This window comes from Heliangelus exortis, chromosome 14 (assembly GCF_036169615.1).
Source record: "Heliangelus exortis chromosome 14, bHelExo1.hap1, whole genome shotgun sequence".
NCBI classification, from domain to species: Eukaryota; Metazoa; Chordata; class Aves; order Apodiformes; family Trochilidae; genus Heliangelus; species Heliangelus exortis.
In genome coordinates, this window is record NC_092435.1 from 11018790 (window position 1) to 11033441 (window position 14652).

At 41.1% G+C, this 14652-nt stretch overlaps 1 protein-coding gene and 1 long non-coding RNA gene across 4 annotated transcripts in view; both read left to right on the forward strand.

Annotated features, from left to right (window-relative positions):
* The window catches only part of RPS6KA6 (ribosomal protein S6 kinase A6), a 39237-nt gene extending 33417 nt beyond the window's left edge, over positions 1–5820 (forward strand). For all 3 annotated transcript variants that reach the window (XM_071758067.1, XM_071758069.1, XM_071758068.1), the window contains exon 22: positions 910–5820. In XM_071758067.1, the coding sequence (XP_071614168.1) occupies positions 910–1035 (126 nt within the window). In that variant the 3' untranslated portion in view covers positions 1036–5820. The remainder of the gene's footprint in view (positions 1–909) is intronic.
* Positions 5821–8546: 2726 nt separating this feature from the next.
* LOC139802648 (uncharacterized) lies at positions 8547–14578 on the forward strand. Its single transcript, XR_011728735.1, has 3 exons — positions 8547–8757; positions 11831–11943; positions 14366–14578. It is a non-coding gene; the product is annotated as an uncharacterized lncRNA (long non-coding RNA).
* Positions 14579–14652: the final 74 nt, after the last annotated feature.

Genomic DNA, 14652 nt, shown 5'->3' on the forward strand with positions numbered 1-14652 from the left:
CCATTGCCTGCTGGATGGGCAATGAATTGAGTTGCTTTTAGAGTTACAAGCAGAATTTTTCTTTTTGTTGCTTTAGAAAAAAAATCCACTTGATTTTTTTTTTTTAATTTTCATTATTGCATAAATCTTTTATCTAAGTAAATTATTGCTAAACTTATTTTTTTAATCTTTGTGTAAAGGGGGAGATTTTTAGGATGTCTTGTTTTCAAAGATGAAGATGGTTTTGGCCGTATGGGAGCCTGATTAAAACACCTGAGACTGAGCCTTCCACAGGTCTCCTAGCATTCTTATTCAAGAAATCTTCTGGGATTTGTTTCTGACTGACTCATATTATGCTTTCCTAACACAAATTCATAAACTACATCAGTTTATCCACCAATATTTTATCTTTTTGTTCTGCATCTGTGTTTCTGATGTTACACAAAACCATTTTGCTGTATGCAGACAACTTTTAAGTTGACTTTATTAGTTTGGTTGGATTCAAAAACAAGGACCTATGATAGCTGCTCTTAATTGTGTTGTGCTTATAAGTCAGAACCAGAATATCCATTTAAGTGGCTGCATTTGGTAAATGGGTGCTAATTTTGCTTGAAAGATACTAAATCTAACCCACAGTAAATGGTTACTCTTAAATATAAAGCATGTAAAAGAGAGACACGGGAAAAAGTAGACATTTCAGATACCTGTGCTTAGAAACCTGAGCAATTCAGCAATACATGATTGATGTTTTGGGGTTTGTTTTTTTTTTTAAACAAATTTTGGAGAATATGTCTGACCTGCCAGAAATACTGGTTTGTTTGTTTTTGGTTTTTTTTTTTTCATAGTCAATTAAGAATTTAATATTCAATTGCTTTGTTTTCTGATTAAAAATCACCTTTAAAACCTTTCCTATGTGTCATTGTTCTCCAGGGAGCCATGGCTGCTACATATTCTGCACTGAATCACAAGACATTTCAGCCAGTGTTGGAGCCTGTGGCAGCCTCAAGTTTAGCTCAGCGACGGAGCATGAAAAAACTTACATCAACAGACTTATAGATCCACTGGGACACCTTAGCAAACAGAAGCAAGGGGAAAATCCAATAAGTGGCTCTATTTAGCCTGACCTGTGATCAAAAAGGCATCTATGGTTTCCTGCTACACTACTTGAATTCTGTAAAAGTCCTTTTTTTAAAAAGAAAAAAAAAAAAATCCACAGGTTCATACTGTGTTGTTTTACAGGCTGTATCTGTTAAATTAATTTAAACATCAGGTACACCATAATGAATTTCTCCACACTGTCCTTTAAGAGATCTGTTGCAAATATTATTTCACATCCTGTATAGTTTTGGGTTAATTTGAAAAATGGTTTAGGGGACCGTTGCCAACGACCAAGTTGTACATAAAGTGTCAGTGTACATTTTCTTCTGCACACCTTTTAGACCCTGTTGTGGAGGACAAAATTGTAATTTCATAATTGGGCACTTAATTTGTTTCACTTGTTCATTTCTAGTAAGAAAAGCTGACTTCTGTATTGTGCCAGTGTTAAATGCATTAATGTTAATTTGGAAGGTCTATGTTTGCATGGTGCCAGTAACTGATAAGTTTATATAAAATACAGACAAAAGGGATGTGTAAGACTCTGCACTTTACCCATAAACTTAATTTGATGACTTGTGACCCAAAAGAAATGCTGGTTAACAAATGGCCTGTTCCAGGAAACAGAACATTTCTAGTTGTTACCACAAATGCTATTGTGTCCTGCACTGGGCTGGAGAAAGTATGTGTATAATCTGAGAAAAATAAGGATTTAAGTAACACTGGTACCACTCCAGACAACATCATGCAATCCAATAATTTCTGATATTTCTATTGTCTGTCTGTTGGTGCAGTGACTATGTTGCTGTTTCCTCAGCACCAAATATATCCAATATTAAGTTTGTTTGGCGTGGAAGACAAACTGACACTTTATTATAACCAACTTGGCACGTGGATTTTATTTTTTTTATTTATTTGATTTTTATAGAACATTGCTTCTACCTGAATCTCTCGCCGCATGTACAAATATTACAGAACATAAATGCAAAATTCTAGTTGCCTAACTGTAGGGGTAGCTTGGGAAAATAAATAAGCCTTGCAATGTGCCCAGATTAGGGAATTCTGACCAAGAAATTTCACAGTTATGGATAAGTTACTGACAGTCTCCTGTGGCCAGCACCCCACTCACCCTCTCTGCCTTGGTGGTAGCACTTCAACTGTTTCTAAATGTTGTGATGGAGAGGAAATTAATGTCAGAGCCAGAATTATCTTGGGGTTTTCCTTCTCAAAATCGGTGCCAGCTGCTAATGCATTCAGAGATGAGGAGCTTAAAAGTATTTTTGGAAAGCTGCAAGCACTACCAAGCAGTTGTATTGTCATGGTAGGATGATACATGTTTTAAATCAATGTCTCAGTGACTGCCTGTTAGACTGTGAACAGTTGGAGGATACAAATGACCAAAAATCAAATGTATTTCACACTGATTTGCCTTCATCAAATGTCCTGTTGCTGATTGCTTTAGTAGTTACAGGACCTGTGGTGGCAGAACTTGGTGTTTTGAGACAGGAAAAAAAGCTTTTGGGAGAATTCTGGCTCTGCAACTCAGATCTTCAAAGACAGAGGGTGCTGGCTGGTATTTGGTTATACCTGTGAAGTACTTGGTGGCATTGGAAAAACTATTAGATAAGCTGCTTTCTTTTGTTGTGGTGGGGGAAGATGGAAATTATCTGGCCAAATAGTTAGGTATGAATATGTGTAGATTTGAGACTTAAGGAATATAGCAAACATAGGTGTGCTATTTGTATCATGCAGAACATACCCCATACTAAATTTCTTGAGTGTTTGATAGATGTTGGAAGCTTTAGGGGCTGTTTGTGCCTAGTTTTGAGGTGCCTGTTTGAAATGCTTGAAAGCTTATCAAAGAACACGACTGCTTCCTGGAAAGTTTCTTGTTTAGTACAAAAAATCTGCCCCCTATGCAGCTGGCTCATCCTTCTTTTCATTACTCAAGACCTTTGCCAGCAAGAATGCCTGCAAGCTTCTAGTCTACAGTCTACTGGTATCAATTTTGGGGGTAAATTTACAAATGACTGCCAGAAGAACTTGAATTCATGCTAAGGAAAAACCTCAGTGATGGAAATAAAAGCCTCCTGAACCCAAGGTCAAGGTATAATGTAGGATGGAGGGGAATGTGAGGCGTGGAACACAAGTAGTGTCAAACTTGAATTGTCTTCAGGTTTCCTGTAAGGTAGCAGCTGGTCTTTAATGGCTTTATTCATTAATCATTTAACAGTGTTTATATTGGTATTTTCTTTTAGCTTGCTTGGAAGCACCACGTTATAAGCACCTTAAAAGCATTTTGCACAAAAGCAGCTGAAGGTACTTAAGTTCTTCTTGTTGTGCAACACAAAGGTGGTAAGAGGAAAAGTGCTCAAACAAGATGGATATTCTGATTCTTAGCAAAGAATTCAAAACATCTATAAAGTTGTCCCTGGGGGGTTTTATACCATTACTATACTAGCCTTTGGTGCAAGTGGTACTCCTGGGCTAAAAGCAAAGTTTCAGTGACTGCAGCATTACAAAGTTGTCTTATCACAAGGAAAACATATGGACAAATACCTTTGTTATATCTGACAGTCACCTGGTATGCCAATTTTAATTCTTAATTTGTGGGGAAGAGTTCTCTTGCAGTGAATATTTAAACATATCAGTCTTTGAAACATTTTGGATATGCAGGGATACAGAAGAGTACATTGATAGTTTACCCTTACTACCTGATATTTAATGATCATTTTCTTTGTGATACTTCTTGGAAATTGTTGCATATTTACCCTTTTTTTTCCAAACGTAGGCTTTGTTCAGCTATACAATTAATGTAAAAGTGGCATGGTCTGCTCAGGAGTAATCAGTTAAATGTTTGAAATGGAAGAACACTCACTTTCAAGGTGCTGTTAGGTGGAGTGTAAGGTTAGTGAAAATTGTTTCACTTCCATATCCTCTCTGCACCTCTGCTAGAGATGACAGAGTAGTTACAATCTTACTGATTTACTTATTTAAAAAAAAAAAAAAAAAAAAGTTTTAACTTTACAAAGCCTTATAGTTACAAAGACATAAACATATCTATTAAAGCATTTAGAGGACAAGTGAGGAACTCTCTTGTATTCCTGTCAGGTATCCAGAAACTGCAGTGGCATTGATACCATCCAGTGGTGCACAACCAAGAGTGCCTGTACCCCAGAGTGTCCCCAGGGATGGCTTCATTGGAGCCACTGCTTTGTGGCTGTTGTTAGCATATTGTGTGGTTTGGGTTTGTTTCTTTTGTAGTGTGGTTTCAATGTTCTTCTTGCATCCCAAACCTCACCCAGGTCACTCATGAGCTTGAATTCTGTCTTCCATGTTTTAATTTTTCATGTCTAATAGTTAAAATGACCTCTAGCAAACTTCAACACTTGGAAGTTACTTGCAGGGTACTCATAATCATGGTTTCTGTTGGTGTTTTTGTTTGTTTGTTTTTGGGGTGTTGTTTTTTTGTTTGTTTGCTTTGGTTTTTGCAGGGACAGATAGTTGCATCCAGGGCTCTCTGCCCTCAAATGTTAAAATGAAAAACTTGAGATAGCCTCCAGGAATTGAGTCAAAGGAATGACAGAATAGTATAGTAATTCTCCTGATTTATAGCAATGAAATTAGGCTAAAACAGCAATGCAAACATATGGGGGGGTTGTATAGTTTCTTTAGCACTTAAGTTTGTCTGTCCTATCCAGAATTTTCTGCAATTACTTGTGGAAGGGAGGAGCAGGTTTTTCTTAGTTTTCAGAAGGCTTCTGAAGCCCTGATAACAGAGCCCTTGTATCATCCAGGATGAGGATGCTCTGTCTGGTGAAGAAAATGAAAAGATTTCTGCTGGGAAGTTTATTCAAAAACTTTCTCATACCTGTTGGTAACACCTTTGTACTGTCTTCTGCATTAATACCCTGTTGGTCAAGCACATTCTGGATTCTGTTTGTTTCTCCTTCAGTGTACTTTAAATGTTTACTCCCCCAAATTAAGTTGTTGTTGTGAAGCCTACTTTTTTCCCTTTGGGAATAGAACTACCAGTAAAAGTTTTTTTAAAAGCCCTCACACTTAGTGTGTAGCTACAGCTGATCTGAGTGTTTTAATAATTTATGTAATTAAGAGTTGCCCCCAGAACAATTGGTGACTGGTTTTATTGAGATTATTTTCCTCTGTAATGAAAGCAAACGTTCAAGGAAAGCTTTAAAAGGTATTTCATTGATTCTGTCTCTTACTAATTAAAATTTGGGTGGTATCTTGCTACCCATAGTGAGTTTAAATAACACTGAATCCTGCTTTGGGGTTGGTTTTGTTTTGTTTTTAAATGGGAGAACTGCAAAGATGCTGGAGGTGGATCTCCTTTGCAGGACAAAGTGTTCTGTTATGTGTGGTTTGCATCTGGTTTATGAGCAGCATTTGCTAAGTGGTTGCATTCTCATAATATCCCAAGCACTTTGGCATCTTGCACTGAAACTCTTGATTAGAGCTAAAAAATCTCCTGGCACGTGACTGGCAGTAAATCTCTACGAAAGGGCATTAATTGAAAACAGTGTGCAATGAATTCCATGCTCTGAGGTACTTCAAAGATGAAACTCTCCAAAAGGTCCCCGTTATTGTAATTGTCATTTCTTTCTCTGAAGCATATTGTGGATTTTGTATCATATTGTATTTATTTCATTTAATTTTAAAAATGAAAAAAAATAATGTTTTCTTTAAAGCTCTGTATATATTGACATTAAAGTTTGCATTGTACTACGTTCTCTTCTCCTTGTAAGGCTGAATCTGGTAGTGCATTGTATGGTTTGTTGTTTTTCTTTGCACTGTGCTGCTGAAAGATACTATTGCCTTGAATTACCACATGCCAAAGACAACCTCAAAATTGTATTTATTTTTGTTAAACTTTGTTAATAATGATAAAGGTACAGTTTTAAATAGCTGGCAGTTCCTTGAGTACTAGAATAAAAAGGTTACAAATTCAGAATATTTTATAATTGACAAAAATCCATCATTTATGATTTGGAAGTTCATTAAGTCCTTTTTTTTTTTTTTTTTTTTTCTTTTTTAATTGATAAAAAAACCCCAATGAGCGAACCCTCCTAAATTAAATATCCTGTCACTTGCATTATTTGGCACATCTTGCCAAAAATCTCACATACATGAAGAGCTGTTCATAAATTTATACTCAGTCAAGTGTCTCATGCCACACTCTCAATAAAACAACCTTCCCAGCTAGGATTGATGTATTACTTCAGGGTGGGATGATCTGCCTTCTGTGTGTTTTTCAGGTATCTATTCAGCTTTGAATTATATATTAGGAGGAAATAATTTTCCTGCAGAGGTCAAATAGAGGCACTTAAGTAAGGAAAGAGAATATTACTCTAAACCAAGTGACTGTTTGGTAAGTAGTGTTGCTGTTTGTCTTCAGACTGGGTTATGGGTCCCTTGTTTTCCTGTTGCCCCATCAGCCCAAACATGCAGGGAGGATTTTTCCACAGCTGCCTGCACTCAGTCCATCTCCTGGATGATGTTTTGCTGACACAAAGCACTTCTTTTTAAAGCTCTCCCCTGGTGGTGGAGTCAGCCCTGGCCCAATGCAGAGGAAGGGAGCTCCCAGGTCACCTGCAGACAAAAAAAAACCCTCATCAATTTGGGGAAGGATGAGGTGCTTCAGCTTTTTCTTTAATGTTTTCCTCAAACTGGTAAGTGGAATGGGAAAGGAGCAGAACTGTTGCTGTTGGTCCAGCCTGCAGGGTGTCTGGGAGGACCAGTCCTTGGTGGTGGTCATGGAGGGGACCCTGGGGTCTCCTCCAGCTGAGGACCCTTGGGCTGGGAAGAACTGGGTGACTGAAGCCATATAGGAGGCAACAGCTACAAAAGCTTTTAAGATGGTGTTGATTTCTTCATTTTCACCTTGAAAAGGCAGGCAGGAAAGAATAACCAAATTGGGCAAAAAAAAAATTAATTGTAAAATGGCAAAAACAGCCCTGAAACCCACAAATGCAAGGACTTTTTCTTGGCTTGGTGAAGATGTGGCTGGTGGGAGAAGAGCCAAGGCTTAAGTTGGATGGATTAACCACCATCCAACTGTTCTGATTTGGTGCCATTGAGGATTTTCAGAGACCAAGGACAAGCCAAGGGTTAGAAAGGGGAGAGTGGGTGGGATGTGCCCAAACCACAACCTCTTCAATGTGCTTTCCTGCAGCTAAAGCGTGAGAGGAACTGGCCTGAAGTTGCACCAGGGAGGGGTTAGATTGGATCTTAGGAACAATTTCTTTATTGAAGGAGTGGTCAAGCTTTAGAACAGTGAAGTGGTGGAGTCAGCATCCCTGGAGGTGTTAAAAAAACCATATGGACATGGGACTTTGGGACAGGGTGTAGTGGGCATGGTGGCATTGGGTTGATGGTAGGACTCGATCTGGGAGCTTTTTTTCCAACCTTAATGATTCTGTAAACAACATTGCTTGTGTGGCATGGTGTTAGAAGTGTGTTGTCTTCTACTTTTAGGCTGAATTCAGTAGTTTTGCAGGTGAGAAGGCTGCAATAGCAGCAGGGCTGCAGCCCAGTCTCTGCAGCCCAGAGACTCCAACTCATCCCGTGCTCCTCAGCAGTGAGTGCTGGTTGGCTTCAGGGGCACAGGACCATAGAACCACAACCTCTACAGTCACCAAGCCAAACTCTCGACCCAAAACCACCCTGAGCATCACTAAACCATGACTCTCACACCACGCTGGGGACAGGTTCTGCCCTCACTGTCCCTCCCTGTGTTTAACGAGGGGTTTGCTGGACGGAACCGGGCTCCTGCAGGGCTGGGGGGGGAGGAGGGTCAGATCACCATCTCTTCAGGCCAAACAGCCTCTGTCGTCATCCCCCCCATCACTGTCCTGTCCCTCTCCCTGTCGTGTGTCGCCTGCGCTCCCCGCTCCGCCCAGGAGATGGAGGCAGCACCCTGGAAACCTTCATGCAGGCTTTGGATCCGGCACGGAAAAGGTTCAGAGCCCGCTCTGGAGGATACGTATCCAGGATGGTGGGATGGCAGTCCAGTTGTTTTATTATTATTTTTTAGTGGGTTTGGGCTTTATTTTTTTTCACTTCAGCCACGCTGCGGACAATCGGCTGCTCTGGGCGGTACTCAGAACCCCCATGTGGGCTTCATCGCCTCTGTCCTTGGCTTCTCTTGACTCAAGAGAGGAAAAAAAACCAGGTACTGTTCTGGGACTTGACCCAAGGGAGGAAAAAACTCAGCTGCCTGCCCCCGGGGAGAGCTTGGACACGGCTGAGGGATCAGCTGCTGAGCACAGAATCACGAATCCTTTGGGACCTTTCAGATCCCCAGGTCCAGCTTTAACCCAGCACCTCAGCTGTGGGGCTTGGGAGCCCCTCCAGGGATGGGGACACCACCCCTGCCCTGGGTGCCCAGAGCCTGACAACTCTTTCAGTGAAGAAATTTTGCTGATATCCGAAGTAAAACCTCCTATGGCTTGGGCAACACTTGGATGTGGAGCTTGGCACCTCTGGCACCTCATCTGCTTTTCCTGAACACCTGAATCCAGTGCAGCCAAGCACAGAAACATCTGGGAACAGCAGCAGGAGGCAAATTTGGAAACTTCTAATCCAGAGCATAAATCCTGGAATCTACAAAATACCCATTTTTGAGGTACAAAGGAGATATTTTGGGATCAAAATAGAGATCAGGTGTATGTTTTTACTGCTTTTTTTTGTTTTGTTTAAATACTATTTTCAGAAGTAACTTAGACACCTGTAGCTTGTAAATACAACTTCATTTACTGTTTTGATTATGGGATTTATTGTGATTTAATGTGCCCTGGGTAAGGGCTGGGGTGGGTGGCCTGTGTTAACTCACTGGTTGAGGCTTTGTTGGGGTGGGATTTATAATTATAATTTATATTTAATATTTATAATTTATAAATGGTAATATAATTAATTTTAATTTATGTTATAATAAATTTATACAATATATCATACATACACATATATATAGTATAGATACTGTTAATAGTAATTATTAGTTTATATTTAGTTATATCAGAGGCTGCTGCTTTACTTCTGCCACCAAATTTGTTACCACTTGTACCAGTCTTAAAACCAGTGTTTCTGTGGTGCTGCTCAGGCTCAGGGATGGTTGGCAGTGATTGGATGTGCCACCAGAAAGAAGGGGGATTGGAAGAAATTGGGAATGCAACTGAAAGCTCCCAGCAAACTCCTGGCAAAAGCAGGAGTTGGTTTCAAATTAATTGTTGTGAATCACCATTCAAAAAGCTACAGGCCAAATTAATATTTCACTATTTTTTTCTATTTAATACTGTGCTTAGTTTTCTTGCTTAAACATATTTTGGGCCTAGGGGTGTTAAGAATTTAATTTTTGAGCTACTTTAATGAATTATAAAACATATTTTAAGCAGGAAGGCATAGCTGATAAATACCAAAAGTGATTAATTTTCTGAAACGTGGGAAGGCCTTTGTATTTAATAAAAAAAAACCGAAACACCCTAAATTGCTGTAGAGTAGAGAGAGACAAAATACAAAGTGGATCAATTGAAGTTTTGATTAGCTTAGTAAATCACAAATTGTTCTCCCTTTGCTGTGACATGGCTGGGGAGGCACCAGCTCCATCCTGAGCATCCCAAGCTTGGTCTGGTCTAGTAAAGAGCTGGAGAAATGATGCTGGTGGAGGGACACCCAACTCCACCTTTGAAATATATGACCTAAAATAATTTGTGTGCCTTTTGGGTGGCTCATAACACTATTTCCCTTCTGATCTTGCTTCTGCTTTTTCCAGGTCACCTTGGTACAGGGGACGAGAGTGGCAAGGTTGAATTTAACTACCAGCACTTGTACCTGGTGTAGTTCCTGGTGTTTGGTTGGATCTGGGATGCTCCTGAACCTGTTTGTTAGCATTCCTGGAGCACCAGGATAATCCTCAGTGGTTGATTCTAAGACATAAAGCTCCTCCTGGTGCTGTTGGGAAAACTGCACTCCAAAGCATCTCCTACTTTGGGGCTAACTCTCCCTGGAGTTTATTTTGGCTGGAGTCAACCCAGCTTCCCACTGAACTCTGAAATTCCCTTGTTGTGATGCTGCTTTCCAGCTGGGACACATTCACATTTATTATTTTTCCTGCAAAAAGATAATTTTTGAATATAGAAAAGTAGCCATAGAAAGTAGCTTTGAAGCAGACAATACTTTTTTTTTTTTTTTTGAGGAGGCTCGGGGGAGAGTTCTCCCCTGTGCTAGGGAAGAGCCCCTGTGTGGCTTGAGCTGTGCTGTCCTTGGGATGGTGGTGAAGGGTTTGGTCTCTAGAAATTTGTGGACCTTTTTGTTTCCAGGCTGTCAAACATGAGATGCCAACCTTTTCTGCTGATGTTAATGCTGAGGTGGTTCAATATTTCTCTGCCAGAGTCAAGAAGCCGTTTGCTCCTTTTTTTTCTAAGAATCTCCAGGTTTTTTAAAGTTTGCTTTTATTGAAATAAATCAAGAAAAACACCAACAGAAAGCTTGTCCCATTTTAGGTGAGTTTTTCATTTAAATTTTGAGTCTGGGCTCATGTAATGCTTAAAATTCTACCAGCCTCATCCTGACCTGGGGATTTATGTGCAGAGCATCCTGCAGGTTGAGATGAGAATACCTGTCATTAATTTCTGTGGCTTGAAACCCAGTTTGATTTAGCTGCTTTTTCTTCCCAAGGGAAGAGACATTTTATAAAATCACCCCAGTGGTAATTGTTTGGAGTTCTGAGTGAACTAACTTAAATTCCTCATGAATCAATTGTGTACTCCAAGTGATTTATGCCCCAGCACATGCCTTCAAATGGCCTTACAAATTATACAGAGCTAAGAATAGGATGATTTGCTGCCAGTGATGCTCTGCTAGGCTATTCAACAGAAGTATTTGCTTGCAGATCTTGTCATAGGAAGCTTCTGCTCATTGATGGGGTGGATAAAACCCAAACTCCTTCAGGATTTTCCTCTGAGTGTGCAGAAACACACACATCTCTTCTCCAAGGAGTTACCTCTTAGTTGGCTTTACACCTTCCAGCCTCCTTGGGTGATGGGTTCCCTGCAACCCCCTTTGCCTTAGACTGGGGAGAACTTCTCCTTCCCAGCAGCTATTTGCTTCCTTCCCTTTTTCTCATGTAGGAGGAAACCATAAAACTGCTCTCTGCACTTCCAGGCTGCTCTCTAAATTCTCTGCTTAAGGATGCGTTTAATTAAAGATTGACTATGGCATAAAGAGTAGGTTAATTAAACACCAATCAATTCCTGGATAAAATGCATATAAAGGGGCTTTGACTCGGAGAGTAAAATGAGTCTCTGGGAGGAGATGCCCCTCTTGCATGCTGTGCAGATGAAGAATGACTTCCCAGCCACTTTCCTCCACTGCCTTTGCCATTCCAAGAGCTGAAGGACCTGGATAAAAACTGCTTATGGGACTGAAGCCCTGCTCTGACCTGTCAGTGAGGTGCAGAAGAGATTTCACAGAGACTTTTCACTTGATTTCAATCAGATCCACACTAGCAGGTGATGTAGGTAGAGTCAGACAAAACAAATCACAGACAGAATAAATCTGATGTGTGCAGTTAATGTTTTTCCAAAGATTTTTTACAAGGTCCCTTCTAGTGTCAGGGCCATGAGGGCCATCAAATGAAGGCAGAATGTGTGAAGTTAATGAAATGAGATGGCTTGGCATGGAATGAGCTGTTAAAGTCTAGATGGCCTTATGGTAGGGTATTGTGTATACTGAAATTTAGGTGAGCTCCGGGAAGAAGAGGAATTCTGGAGGACCTGGAAGAGAATTCCAAGGTGGGAGAAGCCTCATGTGGTTCCCAAAACTGGATGATTTCTACACCTGCTTCCCAGCTTGGTGAGTTTTCCATCTCTGAAGGTGCTTCTCTGCTTTCCTTTGCATTTCTTCTTTCCTTGGGCTTTTATTCTGTTTGGCCTTTTGAATTGTTTCAACTTTTATGTTTTCCTCCTTCCTCTGTCACTTGGGCTCAGTGGATGGCAGCACGGTGAGGTTGCCTCTTTCTCCACCAACTTTGTGAATTCCCCTGAGCCAAAGGACACTTTGGGTGGCTTCATGTTGAGGTTGGTGCCTGACCCATGAGCACCAAGCAGGGGTTGCAAAAATGAAGGTGCCAGTTAATTGTTCTTGTTGCTGAAAGGCCTGGGTGAGCTGCTGTCATGACACTGATTTTTATAATGTCTTAGTGACCTTCATCTCCTATTAACAATTTTATATTATGTTAGCAAATTGCTCAGTGAGAGCTGCTAGTCTGATTGCATTCTGAAGGTCATTAATATGATATGAAAATCTTATTGTATTCTCTGCTTTCATATTTTATTAGTGATATGGAAAGCAATAAAGAGGCTTTTTTTTTCTGGGAGGTTCCCCAGGGAAAGAGGCTCTACAGCAGTGGTGTCCCACATTGGCTCCTAATCCAATCTCAATGGGAAGTTCAATTTCCTCATCATTAATTATTTAGCTGTATTTAACTGCTGTAAATTCTGAGATTAATTTTTTTTTAAAACTGTTGAGCTTGATGACCTCTAAAGACGTTGGTATTAACTGCTGCACTCTGAAATACAGTTGTTTAATGCAAGGAGAAGCTGACTCTTCCATGAGGATTTGTGTGGAGGCATAATAATGGCAAATTTAATTTTTCCTCCTAGAACAGGGAAGGTTTTATTGTATCAGCACCTTTGGTGAGGTTCAGGATTGCAAAACAAAGGCTGAAGTTGGGGCCTGGAGGTCAGCCTGGCACAGGGTGTCCCATGGTGGCACTGTCCCCAGGACATCTCCCTGCTGTGTCCTGCTGCTCAGGGACTTCTCCAGCACAGACCAACCTTACCTGAACCCACGTTTTGGGCTCCAAAAATGTTATTTCTCAAGTAAATCAGAGCAGTGAAATCCTCCCATGTCAGGTACCAACATCACCAAAATGAGCCAAAGGGGAATGAAGTTTTTGTCTGTTATTTAAGTACAGTGATGCCTTAATCCTGAAGAAAGTGACTTGGAAACTGTAAAGACTTTAATAAAAAAGGAAAGGACATCACTTGCAATAATAAATGGGGTTACCCTGTGATATATTTGGATGAGTCCAGCTGAAAGGATGGATTTGCTGCTCAGCTTCAGCAGCAGTCAGGGGCTTCAGTGCTTTAACAGCCTCTCCATCCTTTAACTCACCCTTTAAAATGCCTTATAACAGCAATTTATCAAACTTCCCCAGCAAAAAAAAATTAAAATATAATAATAATAGGGTCCAAATGTTATTTTATAGTACGATTGTGCCAACTGGCATATTTTAATATTTAAATGCATTTTTTCCCAGCCACAAACCAAAGCTGCTTTGAGCTTATGGGCTCCAGCAGAGGTGCCAGGGAGCACCCGGTATCCCAGGAACAGGATTCCCAAAGGATCCAGCATTGGCTGGGTGGGTGGGAAGGGCTTCCAGGAGGCAGCCTGGAGGTTCCTACATCCCGGGGAAAATCCCTGCAGGTTTCCGTGCAGCGCTTCAACAAGCAGCGACCAAACTGGATTGTACTGGTCAGAAATCAGCAACTAAACTGGGTACTGCTGGTGTGGATTTTTATAGCAAGAGGCACCGTGTGGGGGCAGAGGGACTGCCCGAAGCGTTCAAACACCTGGGATTGTTTAGGGGCAAATAAATCACAGCTCAAACTGAGCAAGGCTGTGAAAAGTTTTTATCTGAGCAATTGGGGGAATTAAAAAGCTCGGAAACCCCACGGGAATTCTGCCCGGGACAGCTTGAGGGGTCGGGCTGGGGCTGCACCATCCCCATGTCTGCACCCAACTGCTTGAAAATGTGGGGTTTGGGTTTTGTTGTTTGGTTGGGGGCTTTTATGTTTTTGGGGGTTTTTTTGGGGGGGGGGGAGGGTTTGGGTTGTTTGGGGTTTTTTGGTGGGTTTTTTGGCTTTTTTGGTTTGGTTTGAGGGTTTTTTGTTTGTTTTGTTTTTTTGTTTTTGTGGGGTTTTTGTTCTTTGTTTTTTGGGGGTTTTTTGTTCTTTGGGTTTTTGTTCTTTTGGGGGGGTTGTTTTGGGTTTTTTGAGGGGGGTTTGGGGTTTTTTTTGTCCTTGTTTTTTGGTTTTGGGTTTGGTTTTTTTGTTTGTTCTTTGTTTTGGGGGGGTTTTTTGATTTTTTTTTTTGTGGGGGGGTTGGTCTTTTTGTGGGTTTTTTGGGTTTTGGGGTTTTTTTTGTTTGTTTTTGGGGTTTTTTTTATTCTTGTTTTTTGTTGTTGGTTGGTTGGTTTTTGTGTCCATGGCAGTGAAGGGAGCGATGTCACCGCCGGGATGGAGCGGGTCCTGCCCGCCCTGCAGTGCTGCGGGAGCGGCTGCAGGTGGCAATGCTGCACCCCGCAACCCTCTGCTGCTGCTGCACCCCTCCTCTGAGCACCCCAAAACTATTGCTGCACACCCCAAAACCACTGCTGCACATGGAAACACTGCCGAACCCCTAAACTATGCACCCCACAACTGATGCTGCATCACCAGGCACCCCACAACTGCTGCTGGATCCCAGAACGGCTGCTGCACCCCTACACTGGGCACCCCA